Below are 25,711 nucleotides of genomic sequence, written 5' to 3' on the forward strand. Positions count from 1 at the left end.
CTATTCTCTCTTTCTTCCTCTCCTACATCTCCAAGGTGAGAAATAGACGTCCCACGGTCCCGTCTTGGCAGATGCAGACAGCAGCAGTCGCCATCAATTAAAAGGTCTGCAGTGATCCCCCACTTGGCCCTACGTCTTCATTACCTCAGCACCACAATGACGTGTACCACCAGACCACACTGGGTGAGTCAGTTTTTCTCAATTAACCAGGGGCCAGCTTCTGGTCAGTAGTGGAATAGGAATGCCCCAAGAAAAACCCAAATGATGGCGGGAAGTTCTGCTCATGATTCAGCCACCAGGACGGATGTTTGAACCAGTGCTGAATTACAGAGTGGAGGCATCTGGTCTAGGGAGGTAGGACTGTGACATTGAGGACCGTGATGGTAAGATGGCTAAAGAGCCTCTTGGTGACGCAGTTTGAGGAATTCATCTCTGAGAAATGTTTCTAGAATGTAGCCTCAACTCCCTGATGTGGTGTCCTGAGAAATAGTCTTTGAAGCTACAGCCCATCCACTGGCAGCATTCCTTGTTCAGAATTCCTCAGGGAAGCCAGAGGGGCTTTCAAAGCAAACCATTGCATCTTTTTTTGTTTGTTTGTTTCTGGTACCAGGAATTAAACCCAGGGGCACTTTACCACGGAGCTGTACCCCCAGCCCTTTTTATTTTTTGAGACAAGGTCTCCCTAAAGTTGCTTAAAGCCTCACTATGTTGCTAAGGCTGGCCTTGAACTTGGTGTTCCTTTGGCTTCAGCCTTCTGACTCCCTGGGATTACAGGCATGTGCCACCACACCCAGCCTGCATCTTTTTAAAAATGACTTGGTCACCAGAATGTTCTTCGTATTAAAAAACCAAAGTCTGCCTCCCGACAACTTCTGCCTGCTGAAGTGACACTGTCTAATCCTTTTTCCATTTGTCAGTTCTTCAGTGTTTGAAAACAAATAATATGCCTTTTATGCTTTCTTTTCCCAAGCTACATATGTCTGATTTCTTCCTTTAGCTAAATGCTTTCAGAGTTGAATCAGCCTTCTCAGAATTGCCTTTTAAAATAAAATGTATTTGCAGGTGAGTGTTACATATCACCAGATACTAGGTACTCTGACAGTTCCAGTCCTCAGGATGGTTTGGGATCAGAACATGCCCTTGGGTGCATTAGCTGTCACTTCTGTTGGTCTAGGAGAGGCAACATCATTAGACACTGGCTGTGCGTAGCTCTGCCTGCATGGGGCTCTATTTAGGTTTCTGGAAGCAAAGCACTAGAGCTACCTTCAGAAGAAGAACTTGAGGCTTTAGAATGGATGAACAATGTGGGGGGCTTATCTATATGTGAAACAATTCAGAGTTACAACTCAAAGATACAAGCTAATAAACCATCAGCCATAGAGCTACTGGTTAGGCCCTGAAACTTGTCTCCTTCCAGGCAGACAGCAGAACAGCATCACACGCGTCCTTTCACTACCACAGCAGCCCAACTAACTGCCAGGAAGGTGCCTCGGGGCTCCTCAGGGGCCAGGTGAAGTGCCAGGGCTCCTCCAAGCAACTGCTGCCCTCTGGTGATAGACTTCTGCAGCAGCTTCAAAGAAGGAAGAAACCTCTTGGAAGTCCTAGGCCAGATAGTGAGGTTTCTCAACAGGAGCTACTCTGTCTAGGGCCAGTGGGAGAAAGGGAAGACAGCTTCTCAGGAAGTATGAGCCTTCAGGAAAGCTACAAAAAGGATGGGGAAAAGCATCCAGTTTGTTACAGAAGAGGGTACAGTGGGAGGTGCTTTCTTCCATGGGGCTGCCTTCCATGGGTCATTCCGCCACGCAATCTGAACCCAGAAGAGTGCTGCGGTACTTTAATTCCTAGAAAAAAATGACACCTTCTAGACTTCACCTGAATGAAACAGCACATCAAAGGATCCAGCCAGTGGCAGGCACTCATTAGGGCCTCAATAATGGTCTGATTCCTTGAAGTGCCTCTGTGGACACAGGGATCATGCTAGTGTCCTCACCCCAAAGGCAGGATAGGGAATGCTGCTGAGACTTTCACCAGGAAGAAGGGACGAATACCAAGGGAATTCTAGAAGAATCCACAAATTGTGAGTGAATCCCACTTAACCCCAAGTCCACTCTTTCAGAAAAGTTGTCCCCTAAGGGCTGTCTCAGGAACACAGGAGCATTCCTTTCTATGTACCTTGATCCCCAAAAAGAGAATGAGCAGTTAAGTTCAAAGTATACTTTCCCCCATTTTTACTTCTCAACATGGGATAGGGGAAAGAAGTCTGGAATAAGTGGGAGGGGAGCGGGCCTCCCAAGCATCCCTGGTAATACAGGATTTTAAATCACTGGCTCCCCAACCCCCCTGCCAATGGGAAAGCCCAGCAACAGGTAACCCTAGAATATGACCTTCTGATGGGAAGCTGTCCTGGGAGAATGTGAGACAGGACAGAATACAGTGCTCCAACACCTTCCTTTTATGGCCCTGGGGATAAGTCCTAGTAGAATGGGGCCGGATTTCTCGATTTCTTGCCAGGGAGGGGAGGATTGCATTTCAAAAGGACCTAAAACAATTAGACCTCAGATCACACCTCTATCTAAGCAATAGGGCAGCCAAAGAATCCTAGACCAGCAGTGGGAGAGAGAAAGGGACAGGAATCCGGGAAGACATGGCCCTCTCATCTTTCTTCTTTAGTCTGTCCCCTTCCCCCACTCTCTCTCTCTCTCTCTCTCTCTCTCTCTCTCTCACACACACACACACACACACACACACACACACACACACACACACGCATACCTTTTCAAATGAAAAAAGCTAAAACTGGATCTGGGTTGGGTTAATGACAGCTATCACCAATTTGGTCCAAAGTTTCTATCTCTTGAGGGTACAAGTGGAAGAGGCAAACATCTTACAGCTATTCAGGACAACAATTTAGGGTTCTCTACCCAAGACTCTAAAAAGACTAAAAGGGAGGCCCTTGTTGTCTTTGAGACAAAAGCAGCAGTGATGGGCGGGTCTCCTAAGCCACTCTAACTCAACTCAGATGTTCCACCCAGGGTGAGTCACATAGAGCCTGCCAGGGTGAAGCTGGAAAGCAGAGGCTGCAGGGATATGGAGAATTATCCAGAATGCTGCTTCTTTATGTACCTGCCTCTCTCCCTTTTTGCATGCTGCTGCCAAGCCTAGAAAGAACCCAAGGAGGCCCCCGTCTGGGCTCTTGATGTGCCAGTCCTGGAACAGCTTAAATGAACCCAGCCAATGTGAACACAGTTCCTGTGGCCAAGTCATATTTTAGTGGCCTCTTACCTATCTGCATGACTCTGCCAAAGACAGACGTGTTGTCAACAGTGCTGCAATTCCATCGCCTCTGCCGGAATTGGTACTGGCACTCCTTAATACCCGTTTTGGCTCCCTCCCCGATGTAGGCCATGTGTTCCTGGTACAACTGGCACAGCTTTCTCTGTCCAGGGGAGAGCCCGGGAAGCTGACTGCACACAGGCTGTGCACCGATGATAAACATCTCTGGTCTCTGCACAGGGTTCATAGCTAAGGACCTACAACAGCAATCAAGAAAGCAGGGCGGAGAGGACAAGAAGTGAGTGTGTGCCTGTGAGCAGCATAAAGTCATTCAGCTAACACAATTATGGGATATTTTCTGGTACCAGGCCCTGAAGGACCTAGGACTTAGAAGGGGGAATTAGTAGAACAGAGTTCAAGTCTTAAAAGGACACAAGGGAAAGCTAGGAGTGAATGCAAATGATAGGTGAGATGTCAAATGCCTAAGACAGACAAGATTCTGGATCTACTATGATCATATAGGGAAAGCTCTTCCCCCAGGGAGAATCCTGTATAAGGAGATGGCCAGAATTTGCACTGGTCTTAAAGGATGGGGAAAAGACAGAGAAGGAGGTGGGGTGGGCAGGGCAGCTGTTATTCAAGGCAGAGGGCAAAAAGAGCCAAATGTTGACACATGCCTGTTGAAGGAGTAGGAATGATCGGTTCAGTTTAGCCCTAGTGCAGGGTACATGATGGAAATCAATTCCCTTCAATGGAATCCCTATGCCTTTAAAATAGAAGTCTAAGTACACACATCACAATGTATTCTAAACATTTTCACTTCCATATCTCACTCCACACATGCCCTAACCCACTGTTGATCAGTTCAGGGATCTCCCTTTTTCTCATCATCCATTAGACATAATAAAGCATTAAATTAGATGAGAAAGCTATAGACTTGCCATCTGAATAAAAATGTAAGTGGGTCACAGATCATGCAAAATAAGTAGTGATCGTCTGCCATTTCCTTGTTACTTGGCAATGACAGTGGTCTTAAAAACTCAGAAGGACACACATGGTCTTGCAAATCCCTCATCTAGTCTTTAGACTGATAAAAACAGGAATTTTACTCTTTCTGCTGCTGCTGGCAAAAAACCAAAAACAAACAAACAAACAAAAAAACCCCAGATATCAACACACCCATTTTTTTAAAAGTATTTTTTTTGTAGTTGTAGATGGACAGAATGCCTTTATTTTATTTATTTTTATGTGGTGCTAACAATCGAACCCAGTACCTTACACATGCCAGGCAAGCGCTCTATCACTGAGCTACAGCCCCAGCCCAATATATATATTTTTGAGACAGGGTCTTTCTGTGTTGTTCAGGCTGGGCTTGCACTCAAGTGACTATCCTGTTTCAGCCTCCTGAGTAGCTGGGACTATAGGCATGTGCCACTACGCCCAGTTTCATAGGGTTTTCTCTCTCTTTTTCCTTTCCTTCTTCCCCATTCCTCCCCTACCCAGTTCTGGGGATCAAACCCAGAGCCTCCTGCATGCTATGAATATTTTTATTAACTCAATAAAAAAGCTATAACAATTCATGAGGATAGGGAAAGGTTCAAGAAAAAGGGATTGTTAACAGGATCTAAGAAAAAAAAATGAACAAATCCTTTATTTTCAGGGAATCTTTACCTCTAAGAACTGGAGAGCAAAAAGGAGCTCTCCATCTTTGCCTGGGATGCAAGAGGCCCTATCAGGTTCCTACGGACAGGGTGTGATCACAACCCATGGTGCCCCCTGCCCACACCTTGATTACCCAAGGAACCTTAGGGTACAGAGCAGGACCAAAGCCCCTCTCACTCACCACCAGGAGTTGGCATCCGTCAGCAGCTGGGCCCAACTGGAGAGCAGAGCTGCAGTGAAGAGCAGCAGCAGGCTGGGCATGGTCGGCCTCAGCCCGCCCCAGTGCCCTGGGACAGACAGCTTCCAATGTGGAGCTTCCTGGAGAAATGAAGGGAGAATCAGGGTGCAAACGCAACAGACACAGAAGACTAGGAGGGAGCAGAGGGATGCAGAAAAGCGCTGGGATGGGCTCTGGGATGGACCTGAAGTCAAATCCTCCCCAAGGAAATTCAGCCCTTTCCAACTTCCACCTCTTACTGCTTATCCTCTCACCATAGGGCTTTTAGGCCTCCTACCTCAAACTGTGGGACTTAATTCCAACGGAAATAATGAGCTGAGAAACCAAAAAAGAGGAATGAAAACAAATCATTTCAAGAACAGAGCCTGTGCAGTGCTGCGCATAGGAAGCTGCTTTGACGGTTGCAAAGCACACTTTCCCTTCTTCTAGAACATCCTGAGAAAGGAGGACCATCCCCTCCACATCTCACCCCAGCCTGGAGATCTACTTCTCTGACCTTCAGATTCTTCTTAATAGGCGAACTGGATTTAACCCATACTCAAGTAGGAGTCTTCCCTCTCCATCTGAATCCTTCTCTCTCCAAACAAGTTTTCTGAATCCCCACCCTTGTTTACCCTTAATGTTGTGTCCGCCAATAACTAATAAATAAATAAATATTTAGGAAAAAAAAATAATAGCACAGAGAAGAACGAGGACTTTTCACTTTTTCAAGGCACTTCTCTGAGAAATGTAATAGCCGTGCAGCCAACCGCGAGCCCTTGTCCCAAAAGCGTTGGTGGCCTCTGCGCACCCACCGTGAGGCGATTCCGGGATTGCACCTTTCCCAACTGCGGGCGAGCGACACAGCCGGCTCCTGGGCTGCATCTCTCGCATCCAGCGCGTGTGGTGAGGACGCATCTTTCACAAGCCACCACCCATCCCGTGGAGCACCAGAGAGCTCCACATCTTTGCCTTGCGTTTTTAGAAACTAATGCCTGTGCTCCACGTCCCCAAAGCCTTTGGAAACATACGGGAAATCCATGCTTCTGGATCCTAGAGTGAGCAGATAAACACACGCCCCCTCCTGCTCACCCCCACCTCGCTTCTCCCTTAGTTTCTATCTGGGGCGGGACCCCACATCTCCAATGAGTCTTCTTCCCAGGACCCCTTACACCTCCAGCCCTACACACACAACCACACAGCATTGCTCCAGGCTGCCCCCGCCCCCATCTCACCACGCCAGTTCGTGGGTTCTGGGTCTCCAGGCTCTCCGGGAGGGGGCGGCAGGTGCTTTGGGTCATCAGCTTAGGAAATATTTTTGTCCTGGGGCCACCAAGAGAGAAAGGTGGCCTGAGCAGGATCCAGGAGCGCTGGGACACGGCCTTTCCCCACCCCCTTTTGGTTTTTCTTCTTGAGGTCTCAGCTGGGGCGGGGGCACCAACAGGCAGGTGTGTGGGGCCGGCGGGGGGGCAGATCAAAGAAGAGGCTCGCTCCTTCCCTTTGTCATGCAGAGGCAGCTCGGAAATGACCCGGCCTCTAGCGCGGCCGACTAACAGCTCCCCACACCCTACTTTCCTAACAGACCTCTCCTGCCTCCTCTAAAGGATGCCCCCGCCCCCTCCCCTCGACCCCCCATAAATCCTCCCCCGTCCCTCAGGGCAGGAGGTCTGTGAATGCATCGACTGGAACCAAGAGAGATGGAGCAGAGATAGGGCTGGCACCAGAAGCTAATGGCTTTATGGAGGGGAGGGGACCTGGTCCAGGGTAGGGAGGACCAGAGAAAAGCTTCAAAGAGTTTCCTTGTCCAAACATCCCCAACTCCACCTACCAGTCCTTCATGGGGACTAATTCCCTCCTGCTTCTCCAACTCCCTTCTCTTTTCCTTCCCTCTTGCCCACCAGAATGTCCATCCCCACTACCATGTCCTCAAACACTACTCCCCCAAACACCCTATTCCCTGGGCCAGTGGCCACACATCTATCCTCACACATTCCATCACCAGATAGCTCAGTTTTTTCCCCACTGGTGACACTTCCCATCCCTCTGTTCTCCCCCCACACCAGCGTCTCTCACCTCCCTCACACCCTTCCAACAGGCTCCAGTGAAATCTTCCTGGCCCCTCTCCTCTCAGGTTCAACTGAGGCCACATTGAAGATCCACTGAGTCTGAGCCAAGGACAGGAGCAAAGTGCCTCTAATGGTCCCTGTGGCTTTGACTGCCCCAGTGACAAGCTGTCAGGCCAACAAGGGTCGGACTTCCTAAGAGCTGTGAATCCTGCTCTTCCAGGCCTTATAAACATGTAGGGAGACAGGAATCTCTCCCAGAAACTATTCCCACCACCCACCATGGTCATTCTATCAAAGTCTCAGTCCAGGAAACATTATATTTTAAAAATTACCAATTAGAAAAAAAAAAAAAAAGATCTAGCACATGTGGTGGCTTCTTTCACTGCCTTCCAAATGTGTGGTACTTGAAACTAAACACACACACACACACACACACACACACACACACAAACACACACACTACAGTAACCCATTGCATGTGCACACGCACCAGCGTCTCAGGATGCTCTGTCCTGCCAGACAGATATGAGCCACCCCATCAAGGGCCCCAGAATTGAAGCTGGGCAGCTGTTTGCCTGTGTTGCATTCTTGAGCCAGGTGGAAGGGACAGGGGAAAGGATGTCTTAGAAAGGTAAATGTTGTGATTGGTTTCATTAGTGTGGGTAGAAGGGACGCTTCTTGCCTCAAGCCCACTGGGGAGGAAGGAAGCTGTGTGGTTTGGATTTAATGAGCAGGACAGATGGAAAGCCCCGTGGGTGGGTCACTGGTGAGATTTACAGCAGGACTCAGCCTGGGGTGGCTCTCTGTTGTGTAGGAAGAAAGATCTGGTAAATACCCAAAAGGCAGGGAAGCTGAATGCCTTCTGCTGCCTTTGTCATAACTACAGATGTCCTGGGAAATCTAAAAAGTTCCCCCTTATGAAGAGGCCAGCGCCATTTCATACATAACATACTGAGTGGTGGAGTATGTGGGAATCAGGAGTCCCTATTCTTTGCTAGTGCCTGGAAAGGCTAGGGCTGGGGGAAGGGAAGATGAAGAATTCTCAGTCAGGATCCTTCAGTGGGGAGGTCAGAATGAGCTGCTCAGACATCCTCTCTGCTCTACTTCATTCATTTGTTCATACATTCCGTAAATTCATTCATTAAATATGTATTGAGGGTCAGGCACAGCGGTGTACCCTATAATCCCACCAACTCAGAGCACTGAGGCAGAAGGCCAGCCTTGGAAATTTAGTAAAACCCTGTCTCAAACTAAGGAAATATGAAGTGCTAGGGATTCAGTGTCTTTGGGTTCAATCCCCAGTTCCAGAAAAATTTATGCATTGAGGGGAGGGGATGGGTCTGGGATGCGACTCAGTGGTAGAGAGCTTGCTTAAAATGTGTGAGGCCTTGGGTTCCATCCCCAGCCAGGGAGGTAACTCTCCTATCCCATCCAGGTCCTCTCTGTGGCATGTCCAAAGTCCCTAACTGAGATCACACTGACTTTCTCTACCCTTGCAACCAAAGGAGCACATATTTGAAATTAGGAATTCTAGGCTTTCTTCCTTTTTCTGCTAGGACTTGGTCATCAATTTTCATTCCCTTAAGGGGCCACATCCATCCAGCCCGGAATGAAGGCACTGGCAGAGGGGAGGGCCGGAGCAGTTATGTGAGGGCTTAGGGAAAAAATGGGCAGAAGTCTTAGATCAGTCATAACAGTGAAATAACCAATGTCTCCAGTAAGAGAAGACTCTATGCTGACAGCATAAAATTCTATTTAAACTAACATGGAATCCTTTGACATGTGTTTTTGTTTCTTGCCCTCATAATCTCTGGAAATGGTCTTGTTCACCATTTTCTCTCCAGTGATTCGGATGGTGCACAATCTAGTGCTAGATAAATATTTGTTGACTGAAAGAGAAAAGCCCTCTTTTGGCTCTCAAGGAAATAAGAAGCAGACAGTGAAGGCCAGCCTATCATGGAGACAGAGTTCTTTTGACTTCCATAAGACCCAACTCCATTTGTCAGCAAGAAAACGGCCTCTGTCGTCATATCTCCTTATTTCAGAATCTGCTGCTAACAGAGATCTTAGAGATTTGAGGTCCCAGTTTTGTCTTTGTCCTTTTCTCAAAGACATGAGTAACATCCAGCTTCTAGCATAAAGTACCCTGCCGCTTGACAAGATAATGTGGAGAAGTCTGAGGTGTTGCTCCCTGAGCTGCTTTGGTCTAGCTGGGGAAAACAAAACCCTCTCCGAAAGGCAGGCAGGACACAGAAGTGCCAGAGGAGTCCAAGGAGCAATTGCAGCCAGGATGTGGGATTTGCGTAGGGCCTGAAGAATGTGTGGGCTTTAAACAGAAGGAAAAGAACAGGAAGGATTTCACATGATGACGCGGTGCGGTCACAGAGGGAACATTTCAAGGTGTTTTGGAAGAGAAAGAGAGAGATTGTAAGAAAGGAAGCCTTCAGCCATTCCCAATGTTTTCAGAATCACTCATTATGAAAAGCAGGTAGTCTTTCCACAATCTGATATGGGTCATTCAAGAGCAATTACCCAGGAACATTCCCATGATGATGTAGGAACAGGGCCAAAAACTTAGGGAATCAGTTACCCTGGTGCTGCTGTTTTTGACCATGAATCTTCCTAGAGAGTTAAGAAGTAGGAAGAAAAAATGCCGATTGATCAGGGGCTGGAGTTGTGGCTCAGTGGTAGAGCATTGGTCTAGTACGAGCGAGGCCCTGGGTTCGATCCTCAGCACCAGATAAAAATAAATAAATAAATCAAATAAAGGTAAAAAATGCTGACTCCATCTTCCCAATCCTGCCTGTTCCTTGCCCTTCAGTTCCTTTCTTGGATCAGACTTGAGACCTTGGTGTCTTTCTGGAGTCCTCACTCTTTTATCCTGATAGCAAATCAATTGCTAAGGCCTCCTGACTGTGTCTCCATAGGATTATTATTATGATTATTTTCTATGCTCAGGATTGAACCCAGAGCTTTAAGCATTTTAAGCAAGTGCTCTACCACTAAGCTAGACCCTAGCCCTCTACAGTATTTAAAAAATTTATTTCCTACTCTTCACTCTTACTGCCATACTCTGAGCTACCACAAGAGCCTGCTAACTGACCTCTTTTCACTCTCATGAATTGTGTCTTATGTACCTTTTTTTTTTTTTCTTTTTATGGTCCTGGGGATCAAACCCAAGGCTTCTCACATAGAAGGCAAGCACTCTACCACTGAGCTATACCCTCAGTCATATCTTATTCTTATCTCTTGAATTACTAAATGGATTTCCCTACATTCGGTTCTCAATTGTAAAGGTAATATCAAGTTCCAGGTTTCTCAAAGCGTGGTCCCCAAGCTAAGAGTATCAGCATCACTTGAAAACCTGTTAGAAACATGAATACTTTTTTTTCTTTTTTTAAAAATATTTTAGTTTTCAGTGGACACAACATCTTTATTTTATTTGTATGTGGTGCTGAGGATCGAACCCAGCGCCCCGCGCATGCCAGGCGAGCGTGCTACCTCTTGAGACACATCCCCAGCCCAGAAACGTGAATTCTTAAACCCCACCCAGATCAACTAAATCAGAAATTTTTGCAGGTGGTGCCTACCAATCTGTTTTAACAAGCCTTCTGGATGATTTCGGTGCATGAGAAAACTGGAGAACCACTGTATGAAGCCATCCACAGTAATATGTAATGAATTAATGCACCAGGTCTTTCTAGTAACACATACCTATTTAAATGGAAATTTTTGGTTTTTTGGAACCAGAGATTGAACCCGGGGTCACTTAACCACTGAACGACATCCCTAGCCCTTTTTAAAATATTTTATTTAGAGACAGGGTCTTGTTAGTTGCTTAGGGCCTCGATAAGTTGCTGAGGCTAACCTTGAACTCGTGATCCTCCTGCCTCAGTCTCCCAAGCTGCTTTGATTACAGGTGTGTGCCACCACACAGTCTTAAATGGAAATTTTTACATGCCTTTGCCTTAAGCCAATGGATCCTAACCTGGGGGACAAAGACCTGGGGGTGGGGAATCACAGAACCAAAGAAATATGCAAATCAATCACTGTCTCTAGAATGAATGTCAAGGTAATATCATCCATTTCTATTCTGATAGTAGTATGTATGTGGATCCTTAAAATGGACTTATCACGTCTGGTAGTATGTCAAGAATGGGATCTCAGGGAGGCTGGGGTTGTGGCTCAGTAGTAGAGCACTTGCCTAGCGTGTGTGAGGCACTGGGTTCAATTATCAGCCCCAGGTAAAAATAAATAAATAAAGGTCCATATATATAAATATTATCTAAGAATGGGATCTCTGGGCTGGAGATATACTCATGGTAGAGCATGCATTTAGCATGCACAAGGTTCTGGGTTCAATTCCCAGTACCAAACAACCAAACAAGCAGTAATGTTAACCTCTGGCTGAAAACAACACCAATGCCCACCAACAGTAGAATGGATGGATCAACTAATTGTGCTCTATGATGAAATATTTTGCACAAATGAAAATGAATTAACTAGCTACATACAGTTAACATGTAACCACATGCTTGAGTCTTATCAACACAATGTTGAGAAGATAGAGGTCACAAAAGAATATATTAACTATGATGCCATTCACAGCAACACTATTGTGTTTAGGGATCCATACATAGGTGGAAAATCCATTAAAAAGGAGCAAGGAACTGCTCACCATAAACATCAAGGAGCGGTTTCCTCAAGGATGGAGGGAAGGGATCGTGATGAGGAAGGGACTCATCAAGGAGTTTGGGGGTGTCAGCAGCACTCTATTGTTCAATCTGAGTAATGGGTAGGAGGTTATATGCTTTGTAACAATTTATTCTGCTGTGCATACATTATGCTTTATTCGATTCTCTGCATTATGTTACATGATGTAACAAAAAAATGGAAAACAGAAAAAGATCTTTTGGGGCCTTTGAACATATTTTCTCAGTGGAAAGTACAGCTATAGTCTTATGGGGCATATGACCTTTGTGTGGGATGCAAAAAGGATCCTCATCCTCAAAGAGAAACCTCCGCCTTAAAGGGATGTTAGAAAATTTAGGTAGAGACATCCACATGGAATAACTACTGCAGGGAGGTGGGAGGGGACTGGGAACCATGCAGACCACATAGCATCCTGTGGGTAGTGCCCGGATCAGTTGTACACAAACTAGCTTCTACCATGCCGGGAGCATTTTGTTTTCTCTCTGGGAAACCAGGATCAGGCAAAACCACCTCTGTCTCTTTTTGTTGTTGTTGTTGTTTTCTTTTTTTGGTCATCGATTACTATTTAGTCTTGTAACCAGCTGTTCCTTTTGCACTAGTTTCTTTTGAGTATGTGTGCATACCCTTTTCCCTTAAAAGACATTTTTTATAGTGACCAAATATTAATGTAATAATGTACCAAAGACTTTATCAGAAAATTCCACAGCCTCTTAAAAGAATCCCCAGATGCTCATCTTTCTGCTCAGCTCAATTAACATAGCCTTTCCCTGCCAGCCTTAATTATTTCTCCCAAGGGTCCCTCTCTGCCTCTAGGTCTCCCCCCACCTCTTCCTCTCTCTCTTTCTCTCTCCCCACACCCCTCCCATGCTTTGCTCAGTGAATCTTCTTAGCCCCAAGGCATGGCAATCCTTTGTGTGATCCACTTTCCCGACAGTTGGTGGATATGAAAATTAAAACCTGGAGTGAGGGTGACTTTGGAGTTTATCAGCTTCACCATATTATTTTCTTTAAGAAGTCTCATCTCCCAAATATTGTATCTTTTCTCATTGTCTTTCTGGATTGAAGGAGAAGTAATTCCTTAAGGATGTGGGGAGGGATACAGGGTGGAGAATAGTGATGAGATCTAAATTATGGCCCTCAAGAAAAATGCTAAGCCAGAAATGTGTTGATATTCCTAGTGCTGATGTACATGGTTTGGTTTGAGAAGTATGAAGGACAGCATGCCCAATCACAGGGTAGGGTGGTGGGGGCACAAAAATTGATCCTGAGCCCTCCACACTAAAATCTAGTTTTGTTTGTTTGTTTTTGGTACCGGGGATTGAACTCAGGGGCACTTGACCACTGAGTCACATCCCCAGCCCTATTTTGTATTTTGTTAGAGAAGGGCCTCGCTGCATTGCTTAGCACCTCACTTTTGCTGAGGCTGGCTTTGAACTTGAGATCCTTCTGCCTCAGCCTCTTGAAGCACTGGAATTATGGGCATGTGCCACCGTGCCTGGCCTAATCTAGCTCTTGATGTTTCCAAGAATAGAGATTCCACAGGCCTCCAGCTCTTAGTGTCTCAGGAAGTCTGATAAGTGACCAACTCATTTTCAGATGGTAGAGCAAACCCAAAGACTCCAGTGTTCTGTGCAGTTTCTGGAAGTGGCAGACACTGGTAATTCCTCATTGTCTTATTTGGAAAAGCACAACTTTCTCCCAGGGACCAAGCAAAAGGAGATAATTAAGAGAAATTTCCTTCTCTTAAATCCTGATAACTTAAAATGGTTTAAAAAGATGTTTTACAAAAGAATGCAGCAATGTGTGACCCATAAGTCAATGTGGTTTAGGAAATTATTCTGGGGAGCATGGCAGTCAAAGCTGTAGGCTTTGTTTTCAAGGGCTTTGGGGGCATTGGGGAGAAAGATGTTTGAATGCTCTCATTTTTTTTAAGAGAGTAAGAGATTTTTTTGGAGATTTTATATATATATATATATATATATATATATATATATATATATATATATATATGAATTGTTAATAGACCTTTATTTTATTTTTTTTATATGTGGTGCCCAGAATCTAACTCAGTTCCACACTACTGCTGAGCCAGCCCCGAAAGTAAGAGTTTTTTAATTTTTATTTATTTATTTATCTATCTATTTATTTATTTATTTATGGTGCTGGGGATTGAACCCAAGGCCTTGTGCATGCAAGGCAAGCACTCTACCAACTGAGCTATTATCCCCAGCCCAAGATTTTTTAAAAATATTTTTTAGTTGTTGATGGATGGACCTTTATTTATTTATTTATTTATATTTATATGTGGTGCTGAGAATCAGACCTAGTGCCTCATACATGCTAGGCAAGTGCTCTACCACTGAGCTACAGCCCAATCCTTGATGCTCTCATCTTTCAAGTAATCTATTTTTCCCTGCTCTGAAGTTTTGAGGTCCAGTACTATAGAGGAAAACGTGGATCTGAATATGTGCCACTCTCTTCTGCAACTTCCCAGGTATATTTATACTTTACTGTTTGTGGTGCTGGGGATGAAATCCCGGGCTCGTGGTATAGGCAAATGCTGTGCCTGTGAGCTATGCCCCCAGCCTGCCAAATTCCTAAGTTCATATAGAGGAAGTGGAATAAGTAAATGGAGTCCTGGTCCCCCGCCAAAAGCAGGTTGACAACCTCTCTGTATGCCATGGACTAATTAGAATAAAAGTATATCTTGTGCTACCAAGTAGATGTATTCCTGATTTTGCAAACTGGAGCATATTTTAAAAGGACCTGGGGAAATCATTCTATTTTAAAATGCAGAGATCACCAACTGGAAGACAGCCAAATCTCTTTGACTAAAGCAGTTTTTACAATTTTTGGAACATGAATGCCTTGGTGTGCAGGAGAGGGGACATGCATTTCCCCAAACCCCACTGCTCTCTGTCGCTGTTCTCCCAGCTGCTTCCCACATCCATTTTGCTTGGCAGGTTCCCAAAGGCTTTGGAGTTTGCTACTCTGTTCTTTAAAGGGAGAGACAGAGACAGAGATATGACAGTCATTTTTTCTATATGCATACTCTAAGTTTGTCACTTTGTTCTTTGTTGTTGTTCTTTAAAGAAGGAATGTGTTTTGTGTGTGTGTGTGTGTGTGTGTGTGTGTGTGTGTCTCCACCCCTTGGTGGTACTGCAGATTAATCAATCCCAAGGTCCCCAGAGCCTCGAATAAGCTAGGCAAGTGCTCTGTCACTGAGCTACATTCCCAGCCCAATATATATAATGGAGCTTATAGTAATTTTACTATATGAATCCTCATTCTTAATTATTTGTAAATCTGGTCTTTCATGCATGGGGCTTTATGAAAGTAGGTTATGCTAAATTTCTTTTTTCTAAACAATTCAGCCATTCATTTTTCTTTCTTTCTTTCTTTCTTCCTTTTTTTTTGTGCTGGGGATTGAACCCAGGGCCTTGCACAGGTTAAGCACCCCTGAGCCACATCCCCAGTCCAATATTTCTGTAATTTTCCCTGAAAGAGAAGGGATTGCCTCACCTATTCTAATTTTCTTGCTTTCTGGAAATCTTCCTTAAGCTGCCAACTTTCTGCTTTAAAAAGTAGCAATTTCCATTTTGAGAAATAGGACAGTTATTTATTTTTGTAAACAAGTGGGAGATGAACATTGCAGGGAAAGGAACAGTGGAAGGACAGCCGCCCTGAGTCCAGGGCTCATGTTACCAGTCAGGACACTTGGAAAACAAGGAAGGAAGGGCTGGGCCAAGCAGATTCTAACTGCAGGGTGGGGAAAGATGGACTGCAAGCTAGTTCTCCTCATAACTTACTGCTTGTTGCAGAAATGACACTTGGTTTTTAAATTCCAGGGGGAAATCAGGAGCTCGAAGCAAATGGGCCCTCCTAATGCCAGCCCCAGCTACTGCCTCTGAGTCTCAAACCAGTCCTTAGGGGGTGCTGCTTGCTTCTCAGAGGGAAGAGGTGCCAAGCAGCTTTCTAATGAAACCCACAGGTGAAAGGTTTTCCCTTCCACTCTGGCAGCTCACCCCTTCTTATGTCCTCTCAGATGCCATGCGACTCGCGTTTTCTTTGCCAAAACTAAAACCATTGCCAGCAGTTTTCAGACCAAGTTTGTAGGTCCCATTAGACCCTGAATTTTGAAATTAAAAGACTTCTGTGGCTGTTTCAGGAGAAAGGACGATCACCCAGTTCAGGCCCGGGCAGGTTAAAGAGGCTTTTGGTTCACCACTGAGATTTTTCAATTTTATGGAGGGCTCTGCCAGGCTTCTCTTCCCCAGGTTCCCAATGGTCTTGCTAAATTGTTCCCTTGGTTGCCCAATTCCTTGGAAATGGCTGCGATGATGGGGGTCAAGCCTTGGTTTGTATGTGGTGCTGAGGATCGAACCCGGGCCGCACGCATGCCAGGCAAGCGCGCTACGACGGCTTGAGCCACATCCCCAGCCCAAGCCTTGTGCTCTGTGCTGCGCCAACAAGGGGCTCTGCCATAATGAGGGTGACACAAGGGCAGCCTCTGGATAGCACCTAGCATTCAGCAGGCTCTCGATGAGTTCTTAACAGCTCATTATTTAACAAATGTTTATTTTTTGGTACTAAGGATTGAACCCAGCAGCGCTTTACCACTGAGCCACATTCCAGCCCTTTTTATTTTTCATTTTTAGACAGGGTCTTACTAAGTTGCTTAGGACCTGGCTAAGTTGCTGAGACTGGCCTCAGACTTGTGATCCTCCTTCCTTAGCCTCTGAGTCCCTGAGATTACAGGTGTGTATTACTGCACCCAGTTTAACAAATGTTTATTGAGGGTCTATGATTATCTAGCATTGTATGGGCAATTATAATAAATTAATACAATGTTACCCTTGTAGAACTCAATATTACTGTGCTGTACAATATGGTAACCACTGGCCACAGTGGCTATTTAAATAAAAAATGAGTTAAACGTTCAGTTCCTAGTTGCAGTAGTTACATTTCAAGTACTCAACAGCTACCTGTGGCTAGTGGCTGTCATTTTGGATGGTGTGGTTTATAGATCATTTCCATTATCACATAGAATTTATTAACAGTGCTACCTAGAATGGAAGCCAGACAAGGAAACAAATCATCACTCATACAAAGTCAAAAGCTCCGAAAGTCAAAAGCTCCGTTTGAAATCTGTAATTTAAATTTGGTGCAGTAGGGGCTATGATAAAGGTACATGGAAAGTACCATGTGCATGCAGAATAGGGGTAACTAACTCTCTAACTCATGGCCACTCTAACTCATGGTCCAGCCACAGAGATAAAATCCTTTTTCTACTCCAATGACAACCTCTACTTCTCATCTTTATAGATAATCATTAGGAAAAACAGATACTCTGTGATAAAGTTGAAGCAATTTTCCATTATCAGAACTAAGTGGGCACTATTTTGTATTTGCTACTCAGAATCAAGGAAAAACTTCAGACCCAGCAGAAATGCCAGAAAGTAATTTAAATGGATTTTTTTCTGTGACTCTATTTTTTATTTACACAGAATATTTTTTATTCTGTGACTAATTCAAATCAACTAGTATAATTGAGCACATATTAGATCTTACCTAAGGATGAGTAACAGACATTCTCTGCTATAGAGGTAAGACAAACATGTACAAGATCATAATATTTAGCAGAGAGTTATAGAGGTTCACAATGCCTAAGACTTCATTCAAAAGGAGGCAAATTTCATAGGGAAGATGGTATCTGAACTTGTCCCTAAGAGGATACTCAGCATTCCGTAGGTAGGGATAGAGGCCTGAAAACCACATGGCACATTTTGAGAATGACAAGAATACCGTGCACACAGTTCCATGTCTGAAATTCAACTAGACAAACAGAGCGAGAGCAAGGGAAGCAAAGTCAAAATCCAAAACTGTTTTTATTTATTATTAATTATGTAATTAATCTTATTAATTCTTGGTGAAGCAAAATCTTCATACTGGGGCCCTCATGGAGGTCTTCGAGGCCACACCAAGGAGTTTCTGCTTTGTTCTGTAGCCTGCAGGAGCCGTCCAAGGCATTTAAAAAGGAGAGAGGCATCATCAGATCTGTATGTAAGAGAACTCTGGCAGTCCTGAGCTGGCAATAATGATTGATGGAGTGTAGAGAGTGAGGGTCTGGGGTCGAGGGCCCAGCTGAGAGTCTCATTCAATAGAAATGTAAGGGGCAGAATGAGGACACAGCAGCTTGAGTAGAAAGGAGGTGTGGCCTGTGTGTCATCCAGCCATGGACATGACAAATGTAAGTGCTGGGAAGTAACCACCAGAATAGCATTCTATTATCCACAGGGCAGCCCTCGGACTGCTTGCCTTTGGTCACTACTGAACTGAAATAAAGGGGATAGGGCTGGGGGTATAACTCAATGGTGGAGTGCTTGCCTAGCATGCATGAGGCCCTGGGTTCCATCCCCAAGATGAAAAAGAAAGAAAACAGAGTGCTGACTGGAGTCTCTATCTGCATGTGGTTATGGGTAGAGTCCACTATTTTTGTGCTCACCTCCCAGGTCACATTAGGCAGATGGAGAAGATTTGACCTCCATGAGATCTGGTCATCTTGCAAAAGCATACCATTAATCAGAAAGAGTCTCCACTCCTGAAAAACAAAGAACTTGAAGTATATATACTATTGTTATGGTTTGGATATAAGGTAAAGGCATCCCCCAGAGGTTCCTGTGTTAATGCAGGGGTGAAATGATTAGATCATAACAGCCATAACCTGATCAGAGGATTAATCCATTAGACGGATTGTTAATTTGCACAGATTTCTGTGTGGTAACTGTAGGCAGGTGGTGTGTGGCTGGAAGAAGTGGACCCACTGAAGTGGAGACATGCCTTGGGGATTATATATTTTGTCTCTGGCTCCTCTTACACTCCCTTTTTATTCCTCTCTGCTTCCTGGTTGCCACATCCTTCAGCTATGATGTTCTGCTTAGCAGTGGGCTCAGAGCAATGGAATCTGCCCACCACGAAGTCAACCGCTGAAACTGTGAGCCAAACTTTTCCTTCTCTAAAATGTTCTTGTATTAAAAATATATGTGTGTGTGTGTGTCTGTGTGTATCACACACACACATACATTTATTTTTTTTAGTTATAGGTGGACATAATATCTTTATTTTTTTTTAATGTGGTGCTGACGATCGAACCCAGTGCCCCCCACGTGGTAGGTGAGCACTACCTCTGAGCCACAACCCTAGCCCTCCTGTCAGATATTTTGGTGAAAGCAACAAAAATCTGACTAACACAATTATCTAGGATGAGTCAGCAGAAATCTCTATGTTAAAATGAAGAAAAAGTTAAAAATAATAGCAGAAATCAAAACCTCTGTATTCCTAGCTATATATGTGTCTGAGAAGTTACTTCAGCCTCAAAGCTGTTTGTGGTGGAGAGCACTTGATGGCCACTTAAAATCACACACCGCTTGACTACAGTTTTCAGCATCCATTGCACTAAGATCTGGTCATACATCTGAGTTGCATTTAATGGAATGTTAGAGGAAATGACGTCTGCAACTTCCAGGCCTGGCCCATAAAATCCTCCAACGAGTAGTCCTCCAAACTTTCTTTCCTTTTTCGATACAGGCAAGCATGTTGGATCTTGAATGTCCCTCAAAGGCCCACATGTTAAAGGCTTGGTTCTCAGTCTGTGGTGCTATTAGGAGGTGGTGGAACCTCTAGGAGGTGGGGGTCTAGTACAAGGAAGTTAGGTCACTGGGGAAGGGTGGTGCCTTGAAGAGGACAATGAGACCCCAGGCTTCTTTCTTTCTCTCTTTCATGTTTGAGCTATGAGGGGAACAGTTTCCTCTACCACATGTTCCTGCCATGATGTACTGCTTCACCACAGGTCCTAAATCAACAGAGACAATTGCCTGTGGACTGATACCTCTGAAATCATGAGCCAAAATAAACTTTTCCTCCTTATAAGTTATTTAACTTGTAAGTTATTTTTTTTTTGTTGTTGTTGTTGCAAAGGCAGAAAACTGACAAATACAGAAGGCTTCAAAGCCAATGCCAAAGATAGAGTCATAAGACAGAAAGCAGCCCGGATCCCAAAATGACCACTTGGAGAACTGCCTGATAATAGGAACATCCATTTGGGTATTTACACAGGCTAGAAATAAACTTCTACAGTTTTAGAGCCAATTTATATTTGGGGGTTTTGTTACAGGAGCCAGCATGACCTTAACTAACACAAACTCTTTTAACACTTGCTCTATTTTTTATTGGACTTATCTGCACACTTTTCTAAATGCCCCTTTTAGAATGTAAACACTTATTTTTCCTTGTAGTTGCTTCACTGGCTTCTAAGTCTATCAAAGAGACTTCAGTTTGCAAGAATTGTTATTCCCCGTTAAAAAGACGTAGAAGTGTCCAGCTACTTGGTCTTCTAAAGAGGGACCAATAAGGGAACAATGCTTGGATTCCAGTTCTTTGAGGTCTATGGCATCTCGTCTCACTGAAAAGACAGAGAAGCACAACGTCCTTGAGGTATTACAAAAAAAAAAAAAAAAAAAAAAATCAGCCAAGCGTGGGGGTGCATACCTGTAATCCCAGTGGCTCAGGAGCCTGAGGCAGAAGAATCGCAAGTTCAAAGCCAGCCTCAGCAAAAGTGAGGCACTAAGCAACTCAGTGAGACCCTGTCTCTAAATAAAATACAAAATAGGGCTGGGGATGTGGTTCAGTGGTCGAGTGCCCCTGAGTTCAATCCCTGGTACCACGCCCCACCCCACCCCCCAAAAAATCACTTGTTCAGGGCCAGCCTGGGTAACATAGCAAGACCCAATCTTAAAAAAAAAAAAAAAAAAAAGAAAGAAAGAAAGAAAAGAAAGAAAAATTAATCCTATTTACCAATAGCAAGATCTAAATAAAGGCACATCATAATTTACTAATGCAGTTCCAACTCTACATAACTGTGTGACCCAAGAAAAAAACACAACTTTTCTAGGTCCCAGACTTCCCAATTAGAAAATAAGGAAGGGGCTGGAGGTGTAGCTCAGTAGTAGAGCACTTGCCTAGCCCACGCAGGGTCTTGGGTTTGAGCCCCGGCACCACCACAAACCATAAAGAAGGATCTAAATCATAAAGCCCCTATAGTGGGGCTTAGGTTGTGGCTCAGTGGTAGTGCACTCGCTTAGCATGGGTGAGGCACTGGGTTCAATCCTCAGCACCACATAAAAATAAATAAAGTGTCAATCTATACCTAAAAAAAAATAATTAAAAAAATAAAATGAAATAAAACCCCTATAGTTATTTCTGGCTTTAACATCTCTGGCATCTATTCACCAGCCAATCAATCTGTTAAATTGAATTGCTAAGTTTATTGGAAAATTCATTAATCTATCCAAATAGGTTATTTTTAGAATTTTCAACCTTTAATGAAAGTAAAACCTAATAAAACACTAAGCTGGGTGTTAGTTTAAAGGACAAATCTAGTTAAGATGTTTGAATACCTTCATTTTTTAAAAACCCTCTCCTATGATAGTTTGTTTTTTCCCCCAGTGTTGGGGATTGAACCCAGGGCATTAGTTCATGATAGGCAAGTGTTTACCACTGAGCTACACTCCCAGTCCAATGCTATTGTGTTTTAAACTACATTTCATGGATTATCAGTGACCGCATATATTTTTAAGGTATCTATTAGCCATCTGTATTTCCGTTTTATAGATCATTTAGTTTTAAAATGAGGACATTACAGTAGGAAAGCAGGAGAAGGCATTTCTGCCTGTGTCTGTTAGCCAGCGCCAACTCAAGGGGGCTAAAGCATCTTGCTGAGAAACGTCACCAGCCCAGCCTAGTTGGAATTATAGGATCCTAGCCTTGGTTCAGCCCTGTGCCTCCCAGAGTATGCCTGCCTTTCATTATGTGTTAAATTCAATGGAATAAAAGTGGCTGCAAGCATAGCATTGTGGGGTTCCATATTTATTCTCTTTCTGTGACAGCCGCATCCAATTTTCTCAGTTGAGAAGTCAAAGGGGTTACAAATTCCACCCAGGACCTGGAAATCCAGCTGGGCTGTTTGAGTTTCTTTCTGCTTCTCCATGAATAAAGATTCTACAGAGGAGCCCTATACAAACAATGCTGCTAATGATGTGTGAGGCAGAAGGGTCCTCAAACTCAACTGGCTGGGGAGATACTGGCCTTGCCTGGCTAACTCTAGCACAGAAATTTATTTTTGCCAAAAAAACTCTGTAACTAGATATACACTTGAAGCACATGGGCGGTGGAAGTGTTGAATCAGAAGGCTTTTTTTCCCCCTGCGTTTCCAAACCTAATCATGCTTTGCAGCCACAGTACTGTCCTGAAGTCACCCTCTGCATCTAGGTGATATGGTGCTTGTGCGGTGATTCAGATGATGGGAAAACAACAACGACAACCCTCTTCTGCCATCTGGGTTCTATCAGCAAAACAAAACAATGCTGTTGATTTCAAAAGCATTTAGAAATTCAGTTAAAAAAAAAAAAAACTTCAAGAAACTGACATGAGGAATGAGGAACCTTTGCAAAACATGATCACTGGCCAGAGCCTAGAGTTCAAGTCTAGGAAACATTAGCAGAAATGCCCCAGCAGATCACAACTAGTGGAACAAGAATAGGGAGAAAGGAGTGTTTTCAGTCCTGTGCAGAAAGGCCGTGCCTCATGGATGTTGCTCTCCAGGATGGCTAAGTTTGAGGCAATGATGCACCGCAAACAAATGTGTGCTAATGGCACACAGCAGTCCCATGGCTTCCCTCTCTCCCTGGCTGCATTCAAGTAGCCTCATTTTTTTCTACTCATATGTGCCCCATTTACTTCACCACAGAAAGCCTAGGCTATGAGTGGCACCCACAGATGAAAGCAAGAACGGGAATGTAAAAACGCATCCCGATGACAGTTTCCAGCTTGAAATGCCTGGGCCCCTAGGAAAATTTCAGTGGTAAGAAATGTGTTCATGTTTGTGTGGAGAGAAACCACACGCCCAACACTAAAAGCCAATATCAACAACCGAAAAGTCAATGGAAAACACACAGCATCACGCAGCAAGTATAATATGACCTGATTCAGTTCAGTAGGGAGAGGCAAGGGATGGTGTGGGGCAAATGATAAAATGACTGCATTTTTCCAATATTAAAAAAACACTGACAAAGAGGCAAAAGCAGAGGTAGCTGTATAGTCTTTTTGTGTGTGGGGGGAGGAGGGGTGTACTGGGGATTGAACTTGGGGCACTTGACCACTGAGCCACACCCCAGCCCTATTTTGTATTTTCTTTAGAAAATACAAAGAGTCTCACTGAGTTGCTTAGTGCCTCGAAGTTGCTGAGGCTGGATTTGAACTTGTGATCCAGCTGTGTTGGGAGCCACAGCTGAAGGGGCCCCAGCAAACTTCCAGCTGCCAGCTGCCGGCTGATGACTGGCTCACAGTGGCCCCAGCAACATCTAGCTGATTGGCTCCTCTGCAGTGATGCTCATTGGAGATGCTCATTGAGCTGTTTCCCCCGCCCTTTCAGAGTGCCAGCTGATGATTGGCTCACAGCGGCCCCAGCAACATCTAGCTGATTGGCTCCTCTGCGGTGATGCTCATTGGGCTGTTTCCCTGCCCTTTCAGACCACGGAGCTGCTCATTGGGGGACTTTTTTGGCTCCGCCCACACGACCCAGCCAATCGGCCTCAAGAGCAGGAGGACTGTGGGAGGTGGAGAGGCTGGTGGTTGAGGGAGAGGCTTATGGGAAGCCAGTGGTGGCAGTTGGGCTCTGAGGGTTTTTTCTGAGGAGCTGTTTTGTTTGGCATGTATGGTTCTAAAAATAAAGTTCGTTTCTTTTGACAAGTGGCTCCTGAATTATGCCCAGCCAGACTGCGGCACACCTGCCTTGGCCTCTTGAGTCACTGAAATTACAAGTGTGTGCCACTTCGTTTGGCTACCTGTATAGTCTTTATCCCAACTCCTAAGCAGCCCTGGGTAACTCCCCAAACTCCCCATGACATGTAGATTGGTGAACCCATATATTTAAAAAAAAACTTTCATTTTTTAAATTTTTTTATTTAAAAAAAAACTTTATATACACACACACACACACACACACACAATAACAACCCTTTTCTGCCATCTGGGTTCTATCAGCAAAACAAAACAATGCTGTTGACTTCAAAAGCATGTTGCGTGTGTGTATAATTTTTTTTTTTTTTTTGAGATTGGGTCTTGCCATTCTTGCCCACGCTGGCCTTGAACTCCTTCTACCTCAGCTTTCCAGATAGCTAACTATAGGCACTGCCACCATACCCTCCTTGCTTAAAGTCACTATTTACTGAGTGCTAACTTGAATACATTGAACCAAGGGTTGAAGGATGGAGTGAACAGAAAGAAGCCTGGACAGGTGAAAAATAGCAAGAAAAGGAAGACAAAAATCTTTTTCCTAGTTCAGCAGTGCGAGCAGCCAGGCCAGAAATATCCAAGGAAGGAGAGGTAATCACAGGCCAGAGAGCACTGAGGGGTGAGGAGCAGGGCCAAGTAACCATTCCTATTAAATTCTGGGCAGCAGCTATACCTGTTTGGTTATCCCGTTTGAACAAACAGAATTTTGAGATGATTTGTATGCATAGAAGTAAGCGTTCCTTGACCCATTAAGCCTCCTCTGACAGAAACAAACAACTGTTTTATTGAAACAAAACACACATAGAGTAAAATGCACAAATTTTAAATATACAACACGATGGATTTCTACATATGCACATACCCATGAAACCACCACCCAGATCAAGAACCATCTGACCTGGGACAAACCAAACTGGTATGCTGCAGAAAAATGTGGGAACAGAATCCAGATGGATCTCTAATGTGCCTTTAAAAAGTTGTTTCAGGTCAGTTGTTTCAGCTCAGTGCAGAGCGCATGCTCAGTGCTCCATCCCCAGCACCAATGACTAAATATGTAAGTTGTTTTATTGCTGTCATTGATTTGATTCTGATATTTACAGGGAGTTTGCTTTTTCTAGGGGCTTAGATATGGGAGGTCAACTCAAGAAGAATCTAGGAAACAATTCTCTCCTCAGTTTAGGGATCCCTTGAGATTCCTAAAATTTAAGAAAACATTCAGCTTTCAACCTACTGCTGGCACATGTTGGCATCCCTGATGTTTAGGAACAGGGTGTGAAGCAGTTTAACTTTTATGTGTAACCTGGGTGCTTTCTCTTCCCTAACACCACAAACTTGTAATTATCAACAGTTTTTTAATTTTTTTCTTGAGTAAGAAATTTCTTCTCATGGTGGAACAGCAATGATTGACAATGTCATTTTTGTGTCTTCCATTTCCTTTTCCAGCTTTGTCTCAGAATCCAAAGGAATGGATTAAAAAAAAGGAAAGGGTTAAAAAATAAAATTTGATTTAAAAAAATAAGCAAAACCCTCAGTTTGGAACATGACCTATGCATTGGAATTGAACAAAAAGCTCTGTCCCAGAGCCACAGATGATTGAAGATTATCTAGTAATTAACCATGTGACTGTGTTGGTCAAAGATTTGAAACTGATCAAATATTCAGCACTTACTATATAATACTGAATATATTAGTTAACATATTAATTTATGTAGTCATCACAACTCTGTTTATGTCACTTTATGAGGTCTTTTTAATAAGTATAGGTTCATAATGAAAATTATGGGTTGGAAGTATAGCTCAGTGGTACAGTGTTTGCCTAGCATGAGTAAGGCCCAGGATTTGATCCCTAGCATTGGCCAAAAAAAAAAAAAGAAAGAAAGAAAGAAAATAGAAAAATATGGTAGTCAGAATATTAAATGCAGCATAAGGA

The 25,711-nt window shown here is 44.1% G+C and overlaps 1 protein-coding gene and 1 long non-coding RNA gene across 3 annotated transcripts in view; one reads left to right on the forward strand and one right to left on the reverse strand.

The window, feature by feature from the left end:
• LOC144364986 (uncharacterized) overlaps nt 1-6,563 on the forward strand; it is a 46,568-nt gene extending 40,005 nt beyond the window's left edge. The window contains exons 3-4 of one of the 2 annotated variants that reach the window (XR_013423215.1): nt 36-183; nt 4,934-5,135. This is a non-coding gene — a long non-coding RNA (uncharacterized LOC144364986). Of the gene's footprint in view, nt 1-35; nt 184-4,933; nt 5,136-5,432 lie in introns of those variants that run through there. The other variant, XR_013423216.1, reaches the window with a different exon arrangement.
• The window catches only part of Wnt5b (Wnt family member 5B), a 113,610-nt gene that overhangs the window by 10,178 nt on the left and 77,721 nt on the right, over nt 1-25,711 (reverse strand). The window contains exons 2-3 of the mRNA XM_005333979.5: nt 5,117-5,253; nt 3,283-3,530 (exon numbers count right to left, since the gene is read on the reverse strand). Coding sequence (XP_005334036.2) covers nt 3,283-3,530; nt 5,117-5,253 — 385 coding nt within the window. The remainder of the gene's footprint in view (nt 1-3,282; nt 3,531-5,116; nt 5,254-25,711) is intronic.

The sequence above is a fragment of the Ictidomys tridecemlineatus genome, chromosome 6 (assembly GCF_052094955.1).
Source record: "Ictidomys tridecemlineatus isolate mIctTri1 chromosome 6, mIctTri1.hap1, whole genome shotgun sequence".
In the NCBI taxonomy this organism is placed as follows: Eukaryota; Metazoa; Chordata; class Mammalia; order Rodentia; family Sciuridae; genus Ictidomys; species Ictidomys tridecemlineatus.